At 43.4% G+C, this 26,612-nt stretch overlaps 1 protein-coding gene across 1 annotated transcript in view; it reads right to left on the bottom strand.

The window, feature by feature from the left end:
* The window catches only part of Eml6 (EMAP like 6), a 233,400-nt gene that overhangs the window by 76,428 nt on the left and 130,360 nt on the right, over nt 1-26,612 (bottom strand). The window contains 9 exon segments of the mRNA XM_055628808.1: nt 3,318-3,423; nt 3,871-4,057; nt 5,765-5,883; nt 8,727-8,833; nt 10,582-10,749; nt 11,836-12,048; nt 16,431-16,687; nt 18,789-18,926; nt 21,766-21,967. Of these exon segments, the coding sequence (XP_055484783.1) occupies nt 3,318-3,423; nt 3,871-4,057; nt 5,765-5,883; nt 8,727-8,833; nt 10,582-10,749; nt 11,836-12,048; nt 16,431-16,687; nt 18,789-18,926; nt 21,766-21,967 (1,497 nt within the window).

Raw genomic sequence — 26,612 nt, 5'->3', positions numbered from 1 at the left:
CAAACACAAACGCGATTTTCCAGGGTTCTTCCCTAGTGACTGTTATCTGGGAAACGGGAGCTGTTAAACTGAAGTGCCCTTCACGCATAGAAGTGGGCCAAAACCGAGGATTCATGTAACAAGTTGTCCTGGAAACAGAAAGCATGCTGGTACAGAGCAAGAAAACATGTAGACTATGGGAAAGGGCCACGTTCATCCATTCTTGCCCCTGTTCTAAAGGAAACAAAGACATTTCACTAAACATGAGATGAAGGGGAGTGACAGAGCCATCTCTCCAGCTCCTCTGGCAGTGTCTGGCTTCTAGTATCCTATAATGTACTTGAGTGATTATTAAATTCTAGCTGTATTACTGCTTCCTTTTACTATATGTGCTGCCAAAGCAAGCACTTACTGCTTCCCTGCCTTTCCCCAAGTTCACTGATGGGAGAGGTCCCCCTCCCCTTCCCTCTGACCCTACCTTATCAGGTCTCATCAGGACTGGCTGCATTGTCTTCCTCTGTGGCCTGGTAAGGCTGCTCCCCTCTCAGGGGGAGGTGATCAAAGACCCAGCCACTGAGTTCATGTCAGAGACAGCTCCTGTTCCCCTTACTAGGTAACCCACCTGGAGACTGAGCTGCCATGGACTATACCTGTGTCAGGGTTCTAGGTTATCTCCATTCATGGTCCTTGGTTGGAGTATCAGTCTCAGAAAAGACCTCTGTTCCCAGAGTTTTTGGTTCTGTTGCTCTCCTTGTGGAGCTCCAGTCCCCTCCAGGTCTTTCTATCTTCCCCTTCTTTCATAAGATTCCCTGCACTCTGCCCAAAGTTTGGCTATCAGCCTCAGCATCTGCTTTGATACCCTGCTGAATAGAGTCTTTCATTGGCCCTCTGTGGTAGGCTCCTGTCCTGCTTCCTGCTTTCTCCATCTTCGGATGTTTATCCCATTTGCCTTTCAAAGTGAGAATTGATCATCTTACCCAGGGTCCTCCTCCTTGCTTAGCTTCTTTAGGTATGCAGATTTTAGTATGTTTATCCTATATTATATATTTAATATCCACTTTATAAGTGAGTATATACCATGTGTGTCTTTCTGCTTCTGGGATACCTCACTCAGAATGATCTTTTCTAGCTCCCATCATTTGCCTGCAAATTTCACGATTTCCTTGTTTTAATTGTTGAGTAGTATTCCATTGTGTAAATGTACCATAATTTCTGTATCCATTCCTCAGTTGAGGAGCATCTGGGTTGTTTCCAATGTTACCAACGCCATAGATATATGGAATTCTCATATTCCTTTGAGCTTCTAAGTTATATTATTTTTATTTCACTATTTTAACAAGGGTCTTGCTAACCCTCTAAAAGCACAGTTATTTATCTTTCTTCCATGGAAGTCAGCAAAGATGTTCCTCATAGAGAAAAGCTAGAAGTAGATCTACCAGCTATAACCTTCCTTTGCCTTTACCCAAAGGGCTCCAAGTCAACACATCACGGAGGCTCTCGTGTACTTCATGTCTATTGCAGCTCTGTGCACAGCAGCTATGAACCAGCCTTGTTGTGTAACAGCACAGGGTGGATAAGAAAACTGTACTATATAAATGTAATGGAATTTTTCATCAATAATGAAGAATGAAGTTATATCTGTGGGAAAATGGATATGATCATACACAGAAAATGAAGCCAATCTTTAAAAGACGAACATTTTGTTTTCTCTCCTTTGTAGATCTTCGATTTTTATAGACATAGTCATGTATTTATATATTATTATGATATATAGTAAATGAAAACTGTAGTAAAATTCTCTAGAGGAACAAAAAAGACTCATGAGAGGGAGAGAGAGAGAGACCTAAAAAAGGAGGATGGGAAGTGGGACGTGGAGAATATGTTCAATATCTAGCAGAGGGCTAATATCCTGAATATATAAAGAACTCAAGAAGTTAAACAGCAACAAACAAGTAAGCCGATTAAAAAATGGGGCACAGAGATAAACAGAGAATTCTCTGTAGAGGAATATAGAAAAGCAGAGAAACATTTAAAGAAATGTTCAATGTCCTTAGTCATCAGGGAAATACAAATCAAAACGACCCTGAGATTTCACCTTACACCCGTCAGAATGGCTAAGATCAAAAACTCAAGGGACAGCACATGCTGGAGAGGTTGTGGAGAAAGGGGAACCCTCCTCCATTGCTGGTGGGAATGCAGACTTGTACAACCACTTTGGGAATCAATCTGGTGCTTTCTCAGACAGTTAGGAATAGTGCTTCCTCAAGATCCAGCTATATCACTCCTATACTGGAAATATGCTCAAGTACACAACAAGGACATTTGTTCAACCATGCTTGTAGCAGCTCTATTTGTAATAGCCAGAATCTAGAGACAACCTAGATGTCCCTCAGTGGAGGAATGGATACAGAAATTGTGGTACATTTACACAATGGAATACTACTCAGCTCAGCAATTAAAAACAAGGAAATCATGAAATTTGCATGCAAATGGTGGGAACTAGAAAAGATCACCATAAGTGAGGTATCCCACAAGTAGAACAGCACACATGGTATATACTCACTCATAAGTGGTCATTAGATATACAATATAGGATAAACACACTAAAATCTATAGTCCTAAAGAAGCTAAACAACAAGGCAGGCCCTAGGAAAGATGCTCAGTTCTCATTCAGAAGGGCAAAGACCTCAACATAAAACCAGACACACTAAACCTGTTAGAGTGGGGAGGAGCCTTGAACTCACTGGCACAGGAGACAACTTTCTGAACAGAACACCAAGAGCACAGGCTCTATGATCAACAATCAATAAATGGGATCCCATGAAACTGAAAAGCTTCTGTAAAGCAAAGGACACTGTCCTCAGAACAGAACGACAGTCTTCTTTTATTTTCTGTGTCTGGGGCCCATACTGTATTCTAGGATGGCCTGGAACTCATGGAATAGTGTGGACTTGCCAGTCCTTTCCTGCCTCAGCCTCATAGTGGCTGTAGTTGGAGCCGCTATCAACATGTCTGGTTTAAATTTCATGTTCTTGATAACAGCTAAGACTTTCTACAGTGAGAGCTGTTCTTGAGTTCAGATCACTCAAGCAGGTGCAAAACTTAAGGTGAACTTCAAGTGGTGACTTGGAAGAGTACTGAAAGTGACAAGGAAAAGATGTGCAATCTAAAGGCCACATTCTCTTGGTAGGGTATTCACATATGGCTGCCAGCCTGGCTGAGAGGTGATGTGAAAAGAGCTTACCTCATAACAAACAGAACTCAAACAAGTAGGAGGATATTTTTTTTTTTTTTAATTAGCTACAGACCCATATGTTATGATAGCAGTAAGAGCTTACCTGAAAAATCCAGAGCGCACACCCCTCTCTGATGGTACCCTTTCAACAATGACAAGCATTTTAGAGTCTGGGTGTCCCACACATGAACAGCAGCGTCCCTTCCAACCTGCAGGGACAGGATGAGCGCTGTTAACTATGCATTCGTGGAAATGAGGACAGCACGGCTTCTTAGGGGCAAGCATAGCTGGGAAATAAAGCGAGGTACATTATTTGTCAGCGCAGAGGAGCCCTGGAAATAATGTGGTCTGCCCAGTATCTTCCAGACAAAGAAACAGGCTTGAAGCTTCTAAGAGGCTCACTGTGGCCCCGAGTTGGGTTTTGGCAGATCCTTGCCCTGAACACTCCCGGTTAAGGGATCTTTGAAGGCACCACTTTTTATGTGCACTTTGCTGTCATTCGGTCATAGCTTTTGCCCCGCCCCCGCCTCCCCAGTGATCTCAGAACCTGCAGCTTCATGTCTTATGTTTATTCCCACTGAATACATTTTTCACTTGTAGGTAGAGAGAATCAGAAATTAAATACCCTTTTCTCTTTGGCTAGGAGAGACACACACCTGTCCACTGGCCACATAGTCCTTCACTGGGTGGATGGTCAGGCTGAGAATGTCATCATCATGCCCCAGGTACAGTCTCTGGGTGTGTTGCTGCCTGTTGTACACCACAGCGACCGCAGCGATGTGGTACACTACTTCTCCGCTTTGTGTGTAGAACAGGTTGTTTCTACAGTCATAGCCTCTGTAGCTGAAGCACAGGTCCAGGAAGCGCCATGGTTGAAGGAGCAGCACACGGATGGAGCAGGAATTGTGGAGGCAAAGCAGTGTGTTCATGTGAACCATGTAAGTGGAGGCACATGGAGATGGATTATTTTCACAGAATCTACTTCCAGACCCTCAACTACTACCGACGTTCTTTGCTAAGAGCAATGCTTGTGCAGGGAGGCACAGCGGACACCTTCAGTGCTAGCACTTGGGAAGTAGAGGCAGAAAAATCAGAGGGTCATCCTCAGCTACACAGCAAGTTTCAGGCCAGGCTGGGCTACATGATGCTGCTTCAAAATGAACCAACAAATCAACAATCCAATCCTTCTAACAGGTCAAGAATGAGGCTTGGGTCCTCCTTCTCCATCTCCCACCTGTTATATGACTTTGGGGCACAGTACCGTCAGGGTGCCCAAACAAACATAATTCTAAATACAACTGAATAACTTTGTTTCTTGAGTCAGAGTCTGACCAGGTAGCTCTGTATGTCCTGAAACTCGCTACATAAAGGAGGCTGGCCTCAAATTTACAGAGCTCTGCCTCCTTCTGCTTCTACCTCCCAAGTAAATGCTGGGAGGAAAGGAACTACTAGTGGATTTACTGTTGGCTAGTGCATCCTTTTGTAAATCAAGTGCTAATTCTTTGTTTAACAGAATTAAACAAATGCCTTATTGAATAATATTGATGAATTAGCATTTCATGATATCAAAATCAAAATGTTATTTTAGTCTATACTACTGGAAGACTTTAGAGAATTGAAAAACATTAGTATTTTGCTCTTTCCTATTAAATAATAGTGAGAATTAACTCAATGCTTCCATCTTTTAAAAAGCGCTGAGAAGTGTGGACTAGACTCAGTGCTAAACTCTGCCACATTCTATCCATAAAGAACATACATACGGTTATCTGAACTGAAGCCTTATTATGGGCTGGGGAGAGGCTCTGTCAGTCAACGTTTGATGTTTAAGCATGAGTCCTTTAGTTCAGATTCCTGGCACCAACTCTGTGCCAAGGCCAGTGCTCACTGCTTGAGTCCCAGCCATGGGCCACAGTCAAGCAGAGTCCTGGAGGTTACTGCCAACCAGCCTAGCCATGGAGTAAACTTCAGTTCTCAACCTGTGGGTCACGACCACTTTGGCAGACCTCTATCTTCAAAAATATCCATGTTACGATTCATAATAGTAGCAAAATTACAGTTATGAAGTGGCAACAAAATAATTTTAGGTTGGGGGGTCACCACACCATGAGGGACGCTTTGGTTTCTCTTGGCTACATTTAAATGACTGAGGTATTTCTACTATAACAGATACATTTACATTCTTCTCAACCGTTTAAGATGACAATGAAAATACCCAGATGTCTTGGGCATATGGAAAAAAAGTATCTGAAGAAACCCTTGTCCTAGAGTGGATCTAGGAAAACAGAGCCAGGGACTGGAGGACTAGAGAATGTAGACAAGGTGGTGACACAGCCATGAGCAGCAGCTGTGGCTACAGCGCAGAAGCCCATGAAGTCCGCACTGGCCAGGAAAGCTGGACAGTGAGCTGAGACCTCACTGCAGGGAGGGGTGCAAGCTGGAGAGGGGAATATCTTTTTAAAAGGCCTCTTCGGCTTGGCAGTAAGACTGACTGATGACGAGCTTGGTGGGGACAGAGGAAGAAACTCAGGGTCTCCTGCGCAGGCCACCTACCCATGTATGAACTGGAGTTTCAGGCTGTCCTCAGGAGCCTTCTCCCGCTTCAGGAAGGGCACTGCATGGTTTTTCTCTTTACTTTGTTGCTTTAGCTGAGGTAGATCTTCTTTGTAAACCTTCAAGTAAAATAAAAATGTTTAGACAATACCCCTCCTCAGGCTGCTAAACAGCATCTTGGCATTGTTCGAATAAAGTGTGGGTTTTGTGTAACGTAAGATCAATATTACTTTCCCTAATAGAACCAAACTAACATGAAATCTTTCAAACACTTAAGGTTTAAAATAATTTCCTTTCTCCTTTGATTGCTATTGCTTTCTTAGGTAATTATATCCAGAAAAAGATCAAGTTGATGTTCTAGTAGATAAGAAAGAAAATGAATTATTAATTAAATATATTTTACTCTATAAGGCAAGAAATGTCTGATGATTCTGGCGTTTGTAAAGCAGGAGCTTGGTGAGTCATTCTTTTTCTAGAATTGTCCTTTGTAGTTCCCTTCCTCATGTAGTTTCCTGACCTCACGGATTTTGACTGATCTGAGTCTGAATTACTCTATTGGGTCAACCCAAGACTCAGAGTCTGCTGCTGAAATACGATATATTTCAATGAATGCACATAAAAATATGTGTTTTTTTTTTTTTACCTCTCCAATGTTTTAGTCTCAAAACAATACTTTAATGCATGTGGAAAAAATGCACAATCTATTAGTAATTTCTTTAGAAAAGAAAATTTTCATTTTGCAGTAGAATAAGATAGAAAAGACCAATTATTAGATACTGATTTATTGATTTACTTAAGCACCGTTTGTCCTGCCTGTATGTCAAGCATGCCTTCACTTGCTACCTGGGACAGAATGACCTGCAGGAACAGTGAAAACAATGGGCCATTAACAACCTGCTGACTGCCACGTCTGGTCTCTCCCCTCCTCACTGTGTGGTTTTAGGATATAAATGAGAAATGAAACTGGAGTCAGCATGGAGGCCTTTCAGGAGCTGTCAAGACTTCCATCCACTGGCGACAGCTCTCTTCACTCTCAGAGTGCTTCCCACTGAAAGATTCCCGCAACAATTTGATCAACTCTATCACTCAAAAACTAGGAAATGGAGCTATGATAAAGCTTCCTTTTAGGACTTGGCCTAAGCCATCAAAAAAGAAGTCAGAAGTTGCTTTGTCTGTTTTAGACGTGGTGACCTACGTGTCTCAGTCTGAAGATAATTGTTCCTGTGTTTTTACGAGTCATCAACTAGTTATTTCAGAGCGCCGAATTCTAGCATTTCTCCTGGCTATGTCATAGCATCAGGGGCCTCAACTTCCCATCTGTAGAACAGAATAAAAGTGTTTGCTCAGGAATAACTTGGGAATATTGTAAATCAATATACGTGGAAGAACAGAAAATAAGTCACGGATACCAAGTCCAAGGCATGGATTTCAGTGGTCGTGCCTTGCCGCTGTTTCCCAGCACCGCTAAGTAAAACCCGCCAACTAAACAACGCCCTATCCCCTCCCAGAGCGCACATCATTTGCTTAAGTCTCATTTCTCCTGGGTGTATTGCTTAGTGTTTGTGTAATATTCTCACTGTTACAGTTTCCTCCCAAGTCCTTTTTTGTGCTTTATACTGCATAATACATTTATCAAAACACAGTCAAAGTGATCTTATTATGAAGTTGATCTTAACTGTCAGCTGCACGGCCTCTGTACTAATCTGATTGTTCCAACCCTAAATGAGGAAGAAAAGCAGCAAATTCATTGTGGAGTCGCACTGGAATTACCTGGAGAGAAGTCGGGTCAGTATTATCCTAAAACAGCAGCCACACGGAAGGGAGCAAGCAGCTTAACCTGCCGGGATTTGCGTCAGCCCCACGAAGACAGTGTGTGGAAGCTGCCACAGGCCCATCTGGTGTGTCGCCCTGGGCAACAGTGACAGCTATGTGTGCGGAATCTGGGGTCTTGTTAACTCCACATTCATGTGTAGAGTCTGTTGCACACACCTGGAAACACATGCTACTTATACAGATGACAGGGCAGAGAACCGAACCTCCACAGTTACCACCATGGTATGATCCCTTCGAAGCCTTGCTTTACTGGTCCCTGCTTTCTGCTAAGATGAAGCTAACTTTTGTGGAGGAAAACAGGATGCAGTTAAGCAACTTTTATACTACAAGTAGGTTCTTGCTTGAGAGACAATACACCTTGCAGTTGGCTTTACTGTAAATAAGCAGGCAATGGCTACCTAAGTTGCAAGAAATGAGGATTAGAGCTCACGTGCAGACTGCCCTGAAAATAGACGCTTCTATCACTTGCTAAGGAAATGAGAAAAACTTGCCCTTTACATGCACCTGCCTTGGCGAAATGATAATTACACAAGTGTGCATAGAGCAAAGCTTTTTTTTTTTTCATATACCAAAGCTTTACATGATAGAGAATCAAAAATCTCCAATGTTCAGGACTGAGCTTGAAATCTTTGCAACTACCTTCCACTTATTTAAAAACATGATTTTTTTTTTCAAGACGGGCTTTCTCTGTGTAACAACAGTCCAGGCTGTCCTAGAACTCACTTAATAGACCAGGCTAGCCTCAAACTCACGAAGGTTTGCCTGCCTCTGTACCCAAGTGCTGGGGTTAAAGGTGTTAGTGTAGAACTGTTTTGCCCACATTCGTGTCTGGGTTCCCCACACACACCTGCCACCTGCAGTGCGGGGGAACACTGGGTGCCTGGGACTCACGGCTGGTTGCGAGTCACTGTGTGGGCGCTGGAGACTGAACCTCGGTCCTGTGGAAGAACAGCCAGTGCTCTCTCGCACGGAGCCACCTCCCCAGCCCTTCCCTTAAATCTTTACTGGGAGGATAAGCGCTTTATTGTTAACCTGCATTTAAAAGCAAGATATGGACTTTTTCCTTCTGCCTAAACTCCATCAAATGGGGTTCAGGCTTTTTTTTTTTTCTTCTTCTTTCCTTACTGACCTGGCGATCATAATTGATCTGAGTTTCTTGCTCGATATCAGAGTCCAGTTCTGGAACATCAGACAAGTCTGAATCAGATTCTTCACTGTAGGAATCGGTGCCACCTGCTGCAGAGACAGAGACCATTAGAAGCAAGGAAAATCCTAAAGGCCAAAAGGACATTTCAAGCAACTTCTTCAACCCTACCCAAGTAAAGTAAAAGACCTCTGCTATAGCTTTAATTTAATTTAAGTCTGGAACCTCCTATGCAGCCAGGATGACCTTGAACTTCAGAGGCTAACCCCATGGAAGATCTTGAACTCCAAAGGCCAGCCCCTAGGACGACCGTGAGCTGCCAAGGTTAGCCCTACTGTTCTTTCTTTTTTTAAAAAATTATTTTTATTTTTATTAATTACAGTTTATTCACTTTGTATCCCCCCAAATCTCCCTCCTCCCCTCCCAATCCCACCCTCCCTTTCCCCTACCTGTGTCCCTCTCCCAGTCCACTGAAAAGGGAGGTCCTCCTCCCCTTCCCTCTGACCTTAGTCTATCAGGTCTCATTAGGAGTGGCTGCATTGTCTTCCTCTGTGGCCTGGTAAGGCTGCTCCCCCCTCAGGGGGAGGTGATCAAAGAGCAGGCCAATCAGTTTATGTCGGAGACAGTCCCTGTCCCCATTACTATGAAGGCCACTTGGATACTGAACTGTCATGGGCTACCAGTTCTGTGCAGGGGTTCCAGGCCATCTCCATGAGTGGTCCTTGGCTGGAGTATCAGTTTCAGAAAAGACCCCTGTGCCCAGACTTTTAGGATCTGTCGCTGTCCTTGTAGAGCTCCTGTCTTCTCCAGGTCTTACTATCTCCACTTCTTTCATAAGATCGCCTGCACTCTGCCCAGAGTTTGCTGTGAGTCTCAGCATCGGCCTAGCCCTACTTTTCCAGTGCTGGCATTGCAGGTATGTGCCATCACACCCCGTCACCTTTTCTTCTATTCTTTTGTTAGGTAGTAGGATTTCTAGATTTTAAATCTTACTTTATAAAACAAAAAGTGTAGCATTTACCAAAGAGAAAGGCAGGCCTAAAGAAAACTGCAAGCACTCACTACCATCAAGATCCTCTTTAGTTTTCAAACATACCCACCAAGAACTGGAAACTGCCCCGGTCAAGTCCCTGCAGAATCCTATCCGTAAGCACTAGAATCCACCATTGTCTATTGTGTTACTGCTTATCCTATGGACACCTCAGGTGAATGCAAATTAAAAGATTAAGCACCGTTGTTGCGAACCACCTGGGCTCACATGGTAGGCCACGTGTGAACCCCTTATCTGCAGCCCTAAGTTTCCTATGGCTGACACACTGGCTGAGCAGGCCTGCTGCTTCAGGCTCCCTGAGGGCTGAAAAGCATGCTTTTACCCTATTCTCAAAGGTCACTCCATAGCCTGAGCGTCCATCCTATGAGCAAAACCTTTCAATGATTATCTCTAAAGTTTTTTTTTTTTTTTACTTTTTCTTTACATTTATTTTATGTGTGTGTTTTGCCTGTGGTGTGTGTGTGTGTGTGTGTGTGTGTGTGTGTGTGTGTGTGTGTGTGTCACATGCCTGCCTGGTGCCCTGAGAAGTCAGGAAAGAGTGTCAGATCTGGAACTGGAGATGGGGATGGTTGTGAGCTACCGTGTGGGTGCTGGGAACCGAGTCCTGCTCCTCTGCAAGAGCAATGAGTGCATGTGCCTGTTGAGACCCTCAGAAGCTTTTACTTATGTTAAAGAAAAACACATGTAAATGGATTTTCCCAGACCACCTTAGCTCCAGGATAGGTGTTAGGAACAGTTTGAAATGATCGCTGAAAACTAAACACACTGAAGAACTACACTGTCGCTTACCCTGGGGTGTGGTCTCCAGCGAGCCACTGCTGACAGCTTCGGGGATAAACCTCCACTGGAACACAGAATGATCAGCCCCTCCTGTGCTAACCACCCACTGGAAATCGTGGGACCAGCGAACGTTTGTGACGTGGGCAGAATGGCCCACGTACTTTCTGAATTTGGCTCCTGAAACAGTATTTTGAGATTAATTATGTTTTTAACGGAATCATTATTTAAAAAGCAATCACATTCCTTTCCACATCAAGTTTTTCAATATGTCAGAAACATATTTTCAGTCTTACACAATAGAGAACCGCCTGCCCCCAGAAGACCTCAATTATTCCATTACGCATTAGTCTGATGCATCTTTCAAATTTAAGCCCTAGAGCTAAAGGCTTAGTTAAACCTGCTCCAACCAGTGCTTTATGCCTAAATACTTCTAAAAACCAATGGAAAGAACGAACATCTTATCCTTTCTTAAGGCAGACAGTTTCTATAAATAAACAAAATATTCTACATCTCTATAGATCCTAAAATTGCTCACATCTGAAACCCGAGAGACATTCTTAATGATTCTTTTTCTCCTCCTGCTAGTCCTATATCCAGTCTAGCAGCAAAACTCTCAGCTTTATCTAACTAAACCTATCTAAACCAATCACTTATTTTGGCACCTATTCTAGCTACAGCATCTCTCAGAGAAATGCTTAAAAACCTATTTCACACAATATCAGAGTAATCTTCCAGAGACTTAAACTGCTCATGTCACTTCCTAATTTATTATGTATACAGTGTTCTCCCTGCATGTACACCTGCATGCCAGAAGAGGGCACCAGATCTCATTATAGATGGTTGTGAGCCACCATGTGGTTGCTGGGAATTGAACTCAGGACCTTTGGAAGAGCAGCTAGTGCTCTTAACCTCTGAGCCATCTTTCCAGCCCTAAGTTATAATATTTTAAAGAAATAAAAAACCAATGTAAAGGAATATTTGTTCCCATAAACATAAGTAACATGAATGTTTGGAAATGTGAAACACACGCTCAGAAGTTTCATGATATTAACTCTTAACAAATTCTTGCCTAAATTTGCAAAACCATGTAAGACAGCAAAAGTAGAGGACTTCAACAGCACATTCTATACAACACAGGTGAAGAATAAATGTAGACAAGAGAAAATGAAGTGTCTGTGAAGAGCTAAAAAAAGTCTGCCTGCCTAAGCAGCACTTAGAATACAGAGAAAATCTTCACCCACTGAAACATCTCTTTGGGCTTACCTTTTTTGAGACAGGGAAATTTGAACAACTTGACCAGTCCAAAATCATCTCCAGACACCAACACCGAACTGTTATAATTGGCATCCACTGAATTGATGTCAATAACCTCCGTGTATTTGGGCCAGATTCCACTGACTTCAGGGCCTTTCACACATGTCCACGAGGCCCAGGGGACCCCTTTGATCTCTTCCTCACTTGTTAAAGGCTTCCCCGCTGAAACAGTCAATACAATGTGATATGTTCATGTGAAGCGTATTCTAATATATTTTAATCATTTTTTTTCTTGATGTCTAAAACCATTAAATACGTTAATCAGAGGAACTGTGAGTGCTAATCTCTGCACCCAGTTAGTTACGTGTTTTCGGGGCGGGAAAGGATTTAAAGAAAACATCAGCTTAAAATGTAAAAGTACAGAGAACAGGAAGTGATTGCTGTGCTAAATGTAACGTCTCCAGCTACCGCCACCCCTTGACCTTACTTGCCAAGACTCAGGTGCCACTGCAGAGTGTTTATGTCTATGTGATCTCATTATGTTATGTGTGCCAATGCTGAGTCACCAACATGTTGCTGGGCTTCCAAAGCCTTGACTAAGCCTGTCTTAAACTTTAGTTTTTATAGTTTACTGGTGTGCACGTATGAGCTTGCCCTCAGAGAACAGAGGGCAGCTTGCAAGATTTGGTTCTCTCTTTCCGCCACGTGGGTTCTAGGGTCTGAAATCAGGCCCTGGGTCTCAGCGGCAAGGGCCACCTTGCCGGTCTACAAATGGTGTTTGAAAATTCTCATTTTTTTTAAAGCTTTAAATTATATGCATAACGTGTATCTGAATGTGGGCATGTGTGTGCCAGTGCAGGTGCCCACAGGGGCCAGAGGTATCAGAAATGGCAGGGTTGGATTAAGGATGCCAGCCTCCTGACGATGCTGGGAATCCAGCTCAAGTCTTCTACCAGCCAGCACTCCTAATCACCACAACATCTCTCCAGCCCCGACAAATGATGTTTTGCTTTAAGCAAAAATCGAGGCTCTACAGATTTTAAAATGGATTTTATTATTTCAGTTCTCACCACTGACTCCACAGAATTAACGATGAACCAGGTGTAAGAAGTGGTTGTGGGGAAATGGTCCTAAGAGCTGCTGTGGCTCTGCCGCTTCCAGACACGGGGCTCAGGTCCCATTTCTGCCAGCAGATCAGTGAGGAGCGCAAACGGCACAAATACAGCCACAAAGGCAAAGGTGTGGGGGAATATTTAACTAGATACCATTTCAAAATTCAAAATCAATACAGTCAAGCATATATCCTGGTGCTGACCCTGATGCTTACCTTACTACCATCAGCATATACTTTCAAACACAGAACTGAAGAACAGACACCTTTTCGAAACGGTATCCCCAAATTCTGAACTGTGTCGGCATTCTAAACAAATGCATTTAAGCAACCACAGACTCAGAGAGGATGTAGCTGGAGCGTGACCTGTGACCTGCCCCTGCTCCAGGGACTGCGTCCCGGCAAGTGACTCAGAGCACAGAGCAATCTCACCGCTGCAGTGGCAACTGAGCTGCATCACCTGGTCCAGCGAATACATGGGGAAAAGCCGAGTGCCCATAACAGAATGATGAGGGGATGCATAGCATCGCTCCGGAGCGGGATGTTACTTTGTTCCAACTGACAAACGTGTTCCAGATGCTCCTACGTGTGGACAAGTTAAGGATGAAGCAATCACCCTCACACACGTCAGGCTCTATCGGTGACCTGCACTTTGTCCCTTTAAAATTTTTAAAAAATTTTTAATTATTAATTTATTATAATTTATTCACTTTGTATCCCGGCTGTGGCCCCCTTGGCTCCTCCCAATCCCACCCTTCCTCCCTCTTCTCCCCCTATGTCCCTCCCCTAGTCCACTGATAGGGGAGGTCCTGCTCCCCTTCTATCTGACTCTGGCCTATCAGGCTCACCAGGACTGGCTATATGCAGCACTTTACGCCTTTTAACACTTTGTTAAAATAGCCTCAGGAAACTTCGCCAAAACAGATCCCAAACTTTGACTCCTTCTGCCTCAGCCTCCCAAGTAAATAATTCTTCAATAAAAAAATGAAGACAATATATAATTATTGGAGGTTAAGATTTATGTTGCATTTTTCTTTATTCTTTCCTTTTAAAAAATCATTAAAGAAGCCTAGCATAGTGATCATCAGAGAGGCTTCATCTAGCAACTGAGGGGAGCAGATGCGGGGATCCACAGCCGAACATAAAGTGGATCATGGGCCAGCTCCTGTAGAACAGGGCAAGGAAGGGGTAGGCGCTAGACGGGTCAAGGACAGCACAAGAAATCAGCCCACAGAATCAACTTAGCAGGGCTCAAAGGAGCTCACAGAGACTGAGGGGACGGTCAAGGCACCTGTATGAGTCTGCTCTAGGTCCTCTCCATATATGCTCTGGTTGCGTAGCTCGGTGGTCTCCTGGGACTCCTAACAGTGCAAGTGTGGCAGTCTCTGACACTTTTGTCTGCTTTTGGGACCCTTTTCCTCCTTCTGGGTCGCCTCCTCTAGCCTTAATATGAGGGGAGGTGCCTGGTCTTACAGCAATGTGATATGTCATGTTTGGCTGATATTCCTGGGAGGCCTGCCCTTTTCTCAAGGAAAAAGGAGAGGAAGAGGAGGTGTGAAAGGGGAAGGGCTGGAAGAGAGGAGGGAGGGAAACCTGCAGTTGTGATGTAATATATAAGAGAAGAATAAACACACAAATAAAAAGTTTTTAAAATTATTAATATGTAACATATTAGTCTTAGAAACTAAATATCACTAAACTGATATTACATAAGAGAGGTGAATCTCTTATAAACATTGCAAGATAGACAAAAATTAAAAATATGCTCACTGGGATTTTAAAAAGCGACATTTCCCAGATAACACAATTCTGACGCTCAGACCTGGGTATAACGCACTCTCAGCCACAGAAGACTACAATCCACAAAGCTTTGGAGCCTTGGCCCTTCTCTAAAGGCTGTAAGCTAATGTAAGAAATGGTTTCAAAGTCTCTGTGGCTCAACAGACCATCCTGTTTCTTTTTGACCTTGGCAGAAACTTATTTGCCTAATCATCACATATCTAATGCGAATGACAGAAAAAACAAATGAGAGAAACCCTTTAGGAATGAAAGGTTTTAACTTTTGAAGGGGAACACATAATAACTTATAGCCAGTTTGCAAATACTAAAATAAACATGAGGAAAAACTATGGGCTTTCAAAGCTGAATCCAGAGCACTTTACCAGGAAGACCCCGGGGTATTTGTGTAACTGTTACTAGCGTGCAGAAACCACAGGGGATGCACACAACTCACATCCCTTTGTCTTGACTTCTGTTGCAGAGAAGCAAGTGTAAGACACTAATAGAAACAGCATGACCATTTTGCCATTCAATTATTCAATTATTTCCCCTTGGAGAGACGTATCAGCCAACAAAGAAAGCGAAAAGCAGGAAGGGATGGAAGCAAGGGAAGCACAGAAAGCAATAGGCCTAGACACAGAACTAAGAATGGACTCCACATTCCTGGAAGTTCATGAACAACTATTTCAAGTCGTCTTTTTCTAAAAGTGATGAAATACTTCAACTATACAGACGAAAGCAAGTGTTTGTAGTGCCAAGTTTCAGTGATTACCATTGGTCTTTATCATAGAAAATCATTTGTTTCTATTATTGTGGGGCATATGGATATGAGTGTGTGGGGACCACAGGACAACTTGAAGGAGATCGAACTTAGAAGACCAGGATTGCATGGCAAGTGCCTTTACCTGCTGAGGCACCTCACCGCTCTCTTCATAACAGAATTTTAAGAACATATTATTGTCATTTAAAATCCACTGGCCACTCATTATCAAGCTCATTTCTTTTTTGTTCCTTAGAGGTAACCAATATCCTGAATTGAACACTAAGCACTCACATGCATTTGAATACCCCTGTCTGCACATGTAAGTGGTTCCAACATGCGAACTTGTCTTACTATGTTAGCGTTCATGTAAGTGACCACACACTGTGCACGCCATTTGCATTTCCTCCGTCAGCATTCCACTTCTGAGATCATCCATCCTGACTCAAGTGGGACTAGCCAGCTCGTCACAGTACCTCTGTGGCCACACACTTTGGACTCTCCTCACACGATGGCCACTTAGGAATTCTGCTGTGGTTTCGGGTCCTACAATCACCACCACAGCAAACATGTTCTGAACATGCGTGTTCTTAACAGCACGGCGCACCGTTTGCTTTCCGCTGTCACCATGGAGTACTGACATGCTTTGGCAAGTGCTAAATAATCCAAATGGACCTTCGGTGCTGTTCAGTATATACTGTACCCATTAAATACGGGTATATATGCCTACCGCATGCTACGTCTTTAAGTCTTACTTACGTTTTCCTAATGTTTTACGTTTGCATGTGACCCGACTCACTGATGTTTTCTCTGAGGGCCGTGACCTAGGGGACTTGTCTCAGAAAACACTCCCTGCCCTGAGGTCACAGGACACTATCTACACTTCTCCAAGTGGTTCCAGGTTTGCTTTTCACGAGCATCTACCACAAGCACAATCATCTCCCCAGGACTCACATGGCATTTTGTAGAACAGTCTCTCTCCAGCACCGTCATTGGTTTGCAAATATTTGCTATCCAGAGACCAGTCAATGTGCGTGATGAAGCTCAGGGACTTGCTGCACTCCCCTATTTTCTTAAACCGCTGGGCAACAGCATAGACGTCTACAGGGCCGTCATTGGATCCCACTGCAAGGTAAGAGCCATCTGGGGAGAATTTCATTTCATGAATGACTTCTTTTCTGTCCTTGATATGGACCACTTCTGTCATATCTCTGTAGGAATAAAATACAAAGTGATAAGCGGAAAATCGAGAAATAGAAAACCCAAGTCTTTTTTTAAGAGGTGTGTATCACAAAAGAGAAAAATCCGATAGAAACTAAAAGGTTTATTTTCATAAAAAGATATGACATATTTATAACTTATATTCTATTTATGAAAATTAAAATAAACATTTTACATAATATTTTTTTGCCCTTAGGGTAAATACAAAAAGCTTTATACAAAATTATTTGTTTTTATGTTCCACTATATATCATTTGACGTTTTTATTTAAAAATTAGAATTAAGGGGCGAGAGAGATGGCTCAGCGGTTAAGAACACTGAATGCGCTTCCAGCATTCAGTTCAATTCCCAGCAACCACTTAGTGGCTCACAACCATCTATAATGGAATCTAATTCCCTCTTCTGGTGTGCATGAAAACAGAATGTTCATGTACATAAAGCAAATAAATAAATCTTTAAAGATATGAAAAGTAGAGGTAAAAGCCACTAAAAATTATGCCATGGAGAAAGGCTAACCATATCAGAATTAGTGTGAAAATAAACCACTTATTTATGTTTTTAAAAGGAGAGCAGATGTGGTACACGCCTCTGGTCCGAGCACTTGGAAGGCAGATGCAGGCTAATCCCCGAGAGCTGGGGGCCAGCTCATCTACATACTAAAGTTTTAGGCTAAACAGGGCTAAACGGTAAGATCCTGTCTTGGAAAAAGATAGACAACTATTATGCTTACTGTTATTAAAAAGAACAAGTCTAAAAAGAAGAAAGTTCCTAGCTTTGAAATGAGAAAATTGTCGACAATCACTCAGTTCTCACCATGAAAGATCACAATGAATATGCCTAATCACCAAAGTATTTTGTATCATTTTTGGTCAAATTCCTTTTAAAATTATTAATTCTATAAGAATTTTATATAGTGTATTTTGATCATATTCATCCTCTTCTCTTTAAAACCCTACAAGTGCAATTTGTGCCACCATATATTCTTAGATGTGTGGCCAGCCACAGGAGACGGAATTGGACAAATTCTGTTAAGATTAATTTCTGCTCATATCTGAATGCTCACTGGGTTGCTTTTCCCTCTAACGAGGAGACAGGATTATGACCTATAGGTTCCCTGACCAGTGAAGACGGCATCATCAACTCTAAAACAAATGGAGTTCATCCAACAGCAGGAAGGTTTTACTTTCACAAAATAACCCCCACACTTGCTACCATTCATCACACCACTGTGCTGTACTACAACAACATAAAATAGTTACACAGTTTTCTTTTGTTTGCACTTGAGAGTTCTATCAAAAAGGAAACCTGGTAATTAGCTACCTTATCATCAATCACTCAGCAGAGAGCAGAAACATTGCTCATTAATTTGGTAATGAGAATTCAAAGTAATAAATTGTGCTAAGAGCACTTAACACTACACAGAATTTTCTCCATATAAAATTTACAGCTGTATTTCTTTGCTGTAATTACAAAATGGGTGATGCAACAGAATAACTGATTCATTTAAGGAATTCCACAGATGAACAGTGGTTTTTGTCCAGCATTAACAGTATAGGATGTCAGCACGCAAGAACTACTCCAGTTCTCTTCCAAGTCTATGCACATGAATTTGGTTCAGGTTTACTCATAAGAATTTAGCGCTGTTGAGTGCTGCTTTACTATTTCTCCTCTCTTCTTGGCAGCCACGTACAGCTCACAACCACTCACTTCAAGCCCTTAGGAACACATGTCCTTGGGAGCTTGCTTAGATTTTAGAACGTTCCATGTAGAATGTGTTAAGGAACTTCTAGATGTAGTGGCTGGGGTAGTATCCTCCATGAAAAGAATGTGTGTGTGTGTGTTTAAACAGGAAATCAGACAACACATTATTTCTGTGATGAGGCTGGAGACTATAAATAGACTCACATCAAGTCACCAGGTTAGGTTCTACCTCCAGAGAGTTTGCCAAAGACATCTGGATTTTCAGTGTATGGGATTTCAGAGTCACAGGTAAGGGATTTCCTAACAGCTGGACATATTTTATGACCAGGATACTCCTTAATTTCTTAGCAAAGAAACATCTCAAAGTACTATTTTCAGTATTGAACATACCTGACTCGGAGAACGATGAAAGAGCCATCCTTCATACCCAGGGCCAACTGCGATCCATCTGGGCTGAAGGACACACTACGAACTGCTTCCTCCATGTTACAGCGAGCAATCAAGGCATGGTCGGCCAGGCTCCACAGCCTATGGACCAAGAACAGGGCAGAACACAAACCAGACCAACCTCTGAGCCATCCCCCAGCCAGGGTAGGAAAGCCTGCTCTTCACACTGACAATACAGAGCATGGCAACCTCATCCTTCAATGGCCTGTCAGAAAATCTGCAAACGTGGTTTGTCTAACTTTGGGCCACTTTCATCATTAGAAAACCCATCAAGAAATAGGAGGTGAAATTACATTTGCAAAGGTTTTGAGAACCACAGACTAGAAGACAGAAACACCACGTCAGAAAGTGTCTCCTCTTGGGAAGTTCAAAATTGTCCTTTATCTAAGCCAATGACTGTTAACCGTATTTCAAGGGTAGGAACTGCTGGCGCTGTGTCGTAGTGAGGGTGACCATTGCAGTGACAAACACCACGACCAAAGACACCCGGGGAGGAAAGGCTTTGTTCAGCCTACATACCCACAGCACTGTTCACTGAAGGAAAGCAGGACAGGAACTCACACAGGGCAGGAATCTGGAGGCAGGAGCTGAGGCAGAGGCCACACAGGGTGCTGATTGCAGGCTTGCTCACATAGCTTTGCTCAGCCTGCTTTCTTATAGAACTCAGGACCACTATCCCAGGAATACCAACAGCCACCATGGGCTGGGTCCTCCCCATCAATCACTAGTTAAGAAAATGCTTTACAGCTGGATCTTATGAAAGCATTTCCTCAGTTGAGGTTCCCTCCTATTTTCAGATGACTAGCTTGTGTAGAGCTGACATAAAACTAGGTAGGACATGCTGTTACTCTTAGTTTCACAGTAAACATTTATGAGCATTTTCAAGTAGTTGGTAATTAAGCATTTATAGACAGGAATACATATCACATTTTCTGACTTCCCCGGGGTATGAGATGGGGCATCTGAGCTAAGAGAATAAATAGTGTTTCTAGGACAGCTCTGGAATTTACTCATGGTTATCACTTGAAAGCCCCAGGCCTTTGATTGGAATGGCAATGTTTCATGGTGCTGGTAGCCAAAAAGCACAGCTTCTGGTGGAGAAACGTGGATCAGGAAGCAAGCACAGCTCACAGAGCTTTTGGTAAAATTATAGGGTTCCTAGCTCTAGACACTTAAGCCAGGTACTCCAAACTCAGAATATATAATATGCAAATAAGTGCATATTTATTAGTATTAGTCGTAGAGTGGCATTGGATCTCTGTAAGGCATTTATTGATGATGATGATGACATATGCATGAGCTGGTTCTCGTCTTCCACCACGTGAGTTCCAAGGACTGAACAGCTCATCAAGACTGGCAGCAGATGTCTTTACCGGCTGAGTTATCGAGCTGGTCCTGTGAAGGCTTTCTGAGGATGGTCTTCTTGTCACACACAATGAATGTCTGCTGGAAGGACCAGGAACTTGTAGTTGTAAAACAAGTTGAAGTTCCATATGGTAGTTTCCTTAAGTGAACCCAGACATCAGGAGTGAAGGCCTGACTGGTTCCTCAGGAAGGCTCAGGACGGTATCTCAACAGCTCATCCATTTTCTTTTGTGTGTGACTCCATGCTGTTTTTGGCCTTGTTCTGTTTTTAAGCAATGTCAGCTTACTTTAGCATGATAAAGACGCCACTGCTCTTTGATCAGATGTGCTGTCTCCCTAAGGCTGCTAAGTTCATCTAAAGAAAGCACAGCTTCTACCCTCCTTACTTCAAAGCTCTGCAAAAACACACTAGATGTTTAGCCAAATCAACTGTTGAGAATACTACAGATTCTGCCGGCCAGAGTTCCTCAGCCATGCTGAAAACTGAGATTCAACTCTAAAGATGTAAGAGTCAAGGACTTCTGTGAACTCTTTCCTTTGGATGGATAAGAACCGGCCGCAGATCTTTGTTTAACTTTGCGCACTGTTTTTGGCTGCTTCGACTGTACTCAGAGGAGAGTAAATGAGTGGAAACAGAGCCAAAGGGTGAGTATGGCAAATAGACATTTATGTTGCCTCTGAAGACACTATAGCAGTTTCCACAGTCTGAAATGAATGAGGTTTCTACATTTGGAAACTAAAAAAACAGGATTGAGCAGACTATGCTTTGAGAGCTTTATAAACCCAGAGTAAATGGGAAAAAAGCAGTGATCTTTAGCATAACGAACAGGGTTCTATTTTAGCTTCTAAGGCTCAGAAGTCATAATCAATCAATAGAAGAATTGATTACTCTCAACCCTCCCTGTGTCCTCTCCGTTGTTGAGTACTTTAAGCTTATTAGACACACTACAATCTGAAATGAGTGGAACCATCGTCAGAATCCTGGAGGCTTACTCAGTTTGGTCCTTTTACCCAATATTGTGCTCCTAAAGAACAGATGACCCATAGCAAGAACCATGCACATCATGACAAAATTACACAGTGCCCTGAAAATTTGCATTCTCCTTTGTTGGATGACAACATCTAAATTTCCATTTCAGAATTAAAAATAATAATAATTTGCTCATGTGCTGAAGACGAGTGTAAAATCAGAGCTGGCGGTCTTATGAGGAGTGAGTGTCTAATTAAATCCTAACATGGTTGAGCATTCCCCGTGAATGTCTTACCAGAGAGAAATGTGCCTGGTTCTTCTCCTAAACTAAAAAGACAACCGGAAGACAGCCTACGTGTTACTTACACATTTTTCACTTCTGAAAAGATTTTCACGATTTAAGATGGAGCCAAAAAGGGTAACAGCAACATGTTAAGAAGCCAACTAGCAGCTAGCTAAATGCTCTAGCTTCCATTCGGAAGGTGTGCGTGCCTGTGCTGTAGTTTATCCTTAAATCACAAACATGTTTGGGCAAAAGAGATCTGTCATCCCAGGAAAGTTCACCAGGGTCTGGTGAGGCCTCACCTGACAGAGCGGTCGTCACTGCCTGTCACGGCCAAAGGCTTCTTGGGGTGCAAGGCCAGAGCCCAGAGTTCCCCCTCGCAGTGGCCCTGCAGGATGAGCACCGGCTTATCCCGCTCTCGCACCATCACCTCAAATATCTCACTGTCCTGGGTTCCTGCTAGAAGGCGGTCGGCTTTCCAGCACACGCTCCGGATGGAGAGGCCTGGCAGAAAGAAAAGAAGGCATTTCTTTACACCACGCGGAAGACCAAGGCCAGCGGCCTCCATCAAGCTGGCGTCTGACGCCACACATCTGTCCGGGGCCGGGGGAGGGGGGTTGGGGGGTGGAGAACGCATTCCGTCTGCCCGTCTGACGCTTTTCCAGGTCAGCTGTTCCCCTTTCACCCGTGACCTTGTTTGCCAAGTGTCTGACTCAGGAAACCTATGTGCTTTTACAGCTTATTTTAAGTACTACATTTTAAATAGTAGAAAAAACAGACTTAATGAAAACCTAACTCTCTGTGATCTCTGGCTTCTTTGGTCCACTCAATTCTTCACTGGGTTTGTCATCTATTGACTTATGCAGGGAATTGTCTCACAGCTGAGTTAGAAATACACAAGCAATTCCATTTCCTAACTCTCCTGAAACAAGGCTACAGCACATTCCTTAACCCAAGCTGCCTTGGCATCTGTGGTGCACAGGGCACCAGCAGCTCTAGATGCAGGATTCACGTTCCCTTATACCTGATGCCCAGGAGCAATTAAGTTTTCGTATTTTAAAAAAATATGTATTGCCAAAGATAGAGTAGGCAGAATGCTGGTGGTTGGGGGAGGTGCGCCTGTGTGAGGAGGGGAGGGATAGGAGCTCCGTGCTTCCCACTCAGTTTTATGATGAACCCCAAGCTGCCGTAAACCCAGCCCCTTGGTGGTGCCCATTTCTTCAGCAGCACTGCTGAGGGGGAACAATCACACACGTGTTCTCCAAGAATAGAGAGAGCCTCCACGCCGGTGAGCTGTGAACTATCAACAGTCCCTGCTGCCTACTCTTTATTATTATTATTATTATTATTATTATTATTATTATTATTATTATTTAAATTCTTTATTAATTACACTTTATTCACTTTGCATCCCCCCTGTGGTTCCCTCCCTCCTCCCATCCCAATCCCTCCCTTCCTCCACCCTCTGCAGGCATGCTCCTCCCCAAGTCCACTGATAGGGGAGGTCTTCTTTTCCTTCCTTCTGATCCTAGTCAATTAGGTCTCATCAGGAGTGGCTGCATTGTCTTCTTCTGTGGCCTGGTAATGCTGCTTCCCCCTCAGGGGGAGGTAATTAAAGAGCAGGCCAGTCAGTTCATGTCAGAGACAGTCCCTGTTCTATTACAATGGAACCCACTTGGATACTGAACTGCCATGGGCTACATCTGTGCAGGGGTCTTAGGTTATTTCCATGCATAGTCCTTGGTTGGAGTATCAGTCTCAGGAAAGAGCCCTGTGCTCAGATTTTTGGTTCTGTTGCTCTTCTTGTGGAGTTCCTGTCCTCTCCAGATCTTACTATTTCCCACTTCTTTCATAAGATTCCCTGCACTCTGCCCAAAGGTTGCCCATAAGTCTCAGCATCTGCATTGATAGTCTGCAGGGCAGAGCCTTTCAGAGATCCTCTGTGTTAGGCTCCTGCTCAACCATGTTTGTAGCAGCCTTATTTGTAATAGCCAGAAGCTGGAAACAGCCCAGATGCTCCTCAGTGGAGGAATGGATGCAGAAATTGTGGTACATCTACACAATGGAATATTACAGCAACAAAAAAACAAGGAAATCATGAAATTCGCAGGTAAATGGTAGGATCTGGAAAAGATCATCCTGAGTGAGCTATCCCAGAAGCAGAAAGACGCACACAGTATATACTCACTCATATAGACATATAATATAGGATAAACCACTAAAATCTGTACACCTAAAGAAACTAATCAAGAGGGAGGACTCTTGCTAAAATGCTCAATCCAGAAAGGCAAAGAGGACGCTGCCTACTCTTATCTGTATGTAAGCTCATAGTACTTGGCAACCTTGTGATTTAATTGATAAGTGAAAAGTTAAAAGAATTTTTTTTAAAAAAATACTGCAAATACCATGCCAGATACATTTTTGTAGAGAATAAAATAAACCCCTGGTGTTCAATAATTTTTAATCTATTTTTTAAAACCTACAAGGAATGCTAAGCCAGATGGTATAGCAGGAAAACATATTGGTGATTTAGGATTTCTGAAAATCTGTACTCCTTATCTGTGGTCTTCAAAGGGTTGAATGAGATACTTCACTAATTTGTTTTCTGGTCTTCCTTTCTTCTCTCCTTCCTTCCTTCCTTCCTTCCTTCCTTCCTTCCTTTCTTCCTTCTTTTTTCTCTTTCCTTCCTTCCTTCCTTCCTTCCTTCCTTCCTTCTTTTTTCTCCTTCCTTCCTTCCTTCCTTCCTTCCTTCCTTCCTTCCTTCCTTCCTTCCTTCCTTCCTACCTTCTTTTGGCACAGGGCTATTTGGATGTGAGATAAGTCTCCTCACTTGACATTTGGTGTCTGACTTGGTACAGTGTGCAAACATTTATTTTTCCACCACCTCTACTTTATAACCTTGGAAAGGGGGAATGAAAAAGTTCAGAAAAGTACTAGGAAACCCACAACTTTTATCTTTTTATTTTAAGCAGCTCAAAAAAGGGCTGTGAAATGATCAGCTGGGAATGCAGCAGCTGTGCAAGCATCAGGCTCTGAGTGTGATTCCCGTCACCCACCGTAGAAGCTGGGTACAATGGCCATGCCTACAAACTCAGCTCCGCAGAGCTGTGAGGTTCCCTAGGGCTTGCTGGACAGCCAGCATGGTAAAATCAGTGCGCACTGGGTTTAGTGAGAAACCCTGTATCAAAACAATAATTGAATAATTAAAAAGAACACTCAGTATAAACATCTGGCATATACACACTTGTACCCACACACAGAGTAGCAGCGCACAGGCATGCACACACATACACACACCAGTCCATGTCTCCCAATCTGTGTTTTTATAGACTGTCTTGAAAAGAGGCTTCTAGTGAACAAACCAGTTTAGCAGGGAAACTTAACACTTAGTAAAAGCAAGGAGGCTAAATTGACAAGGCTGTGTCTAGGTGAACATGGTGAAAGAAGGGAGAAGGAAAAAGAGTCTGGGGAAGAGGAGACAGAAGGGGAGGCAAGAGAGAAAAGGGAACCATACGCCTTTATCATTTATATCAAACAGTGAGCTGTGAACATTTCCTCTCAGAGATCAACTCGGGCTCTCTACATCTGTTTTTCAAATCAGACTAGCCTGTTCTGAGGGCCCTTATTGCCATCGGGTCATTTCCTTTTCCGAGATAACCATTTTACATAGGAATTGCATCCCAAGGACACATCGGTGGAACAGTTGGACTCAAGCCTCTTAGTCAGACCCGCAGGCTTCACTCTAAGCCTAACTGAGCCTCTGCCCACGAACTGCACAGAGCCTTGTGGCCTCTCCCAGGCTGTTCTGAGGGGGTCCTGCAGAGACAGGACTGTAGTCACAGTGGGCTGCTCAAGGCAGCTGCTGTACCTGCAATGGATCTGCTCTGCTTCTTTACTTCGGCTTTGGCACTCGAGAAACAGGCTACCGTCTGGAGTAAGGTCAGAGAGCTGCCAGTGACAACACCACAAACAGGGAGGCTGTGCTTGAGATGCTCTCCGTGCTCAAGATGCTTGCGATGGGTATTTTTGACAGTGTGGTGAGGTGTCTACATTGGATTTCAGGCCCCCTATGTGCTATGCCGAGAAAGGCAGAACTCTGGCCTGAGCTCGACACATGTGGACAGCAGATGACAGTAAGTCACCCATCCAACCCTGAAAAATCCACTAAGGCAGAAACCAAATTCTTTTTTGTTTAATTTTTTTACACCCCCCCAAGCCAAATTCTTAATTCGCCTTTGTTTTATATTCCTTCTAGAAAGTCGAGCCCAACATCTTCCCGCAGCTCTCTGCTACAGTCCCAAGGCTAGCTTGAGGAGACGAGGCCCATCGATACTGACACATACTTCACTGTTAATGGGCAGTGCTTACTTTCCACCAGTTCATCAAACAGATGAATTTATACTCCAGCCCTCTTAGCTGGGGATACCACAAGCTACTTAACCTTTCACCCTGTAAGTGAAGACTATATCCGCACTCCCACTCCGCAGCAGTGTGCGGCTTCAACAGCCACTCGGGACCTAGAGCCTGACATCGGAGAAATTAACTCATCAATGGAAGTTATTATTCTAACTAACTAGGTATTTGTATTTCATTTTTTTTAAAGTTCATGTCTCAATACAGTTTTCTGTGTGGATCAGATTCTAGGCCGGTGGGAAATCACCCAGGGGCCCTGAGGATGCTGCCACCGGTTCCTCTCCTTGAGGGGCAGCTGCTCTTGCCTTTCAGGTGATGGTTTAAAAATTATTCTGATGTTGCTAGAGCTGCAACAGATGGTAGAGTGGTGGCCTAGCACAGAGAAGGTTACCACTGGACTGAAATGGCCTTTCTCCTAGTTATTTGACTGGAGAAAGGCAAATTGGCAGCAGAGAGGGATGTGGTTCAGACCCCCTGGTCTAAGGCCTGAAGATAGGGCAATGTTCCCAGCTCTTTCCACTCACCTGGACCTACCCAGACATTCCTTTCAGTGGGTGTGGAGCAGAGCGGCGTGGGTAGGTCAGGCACCAAGGCTGGAACACGCTGCCTCCCAAGCCCAGGGAGAGCGTTAGCCAGGTGACTGTAAATAATGCTTCTTCAGCTGAGGTTGAAAACTCCACCCCAGTGCATTAGAAACGCCAACAACTAGTGAGTCCCAGCAAAGAGCCCAAAAAGC

The sequence above is a fragment of the Psammomys obesus genome, unplaced genomic scaffold (genome assembly GCF_907164565.1).
Source record: "Psammomys obesus unplaced genomic scaffold, mPsaObe1.curated_primary_1811, whole genome shotgun sequence".
In the NCBI taxonomy this organism is placed as follows: domain Eukaryota; kingdom Metazoa; phylum Chordata; class Mammalia; order Rodentia; family Muridae; genus Psammomys; species Psammomys obesus.
Note: the sequence above shows the minus strand (reverse complement) of the source record. Positions and strands in the feature narration are given on the sequence as shown.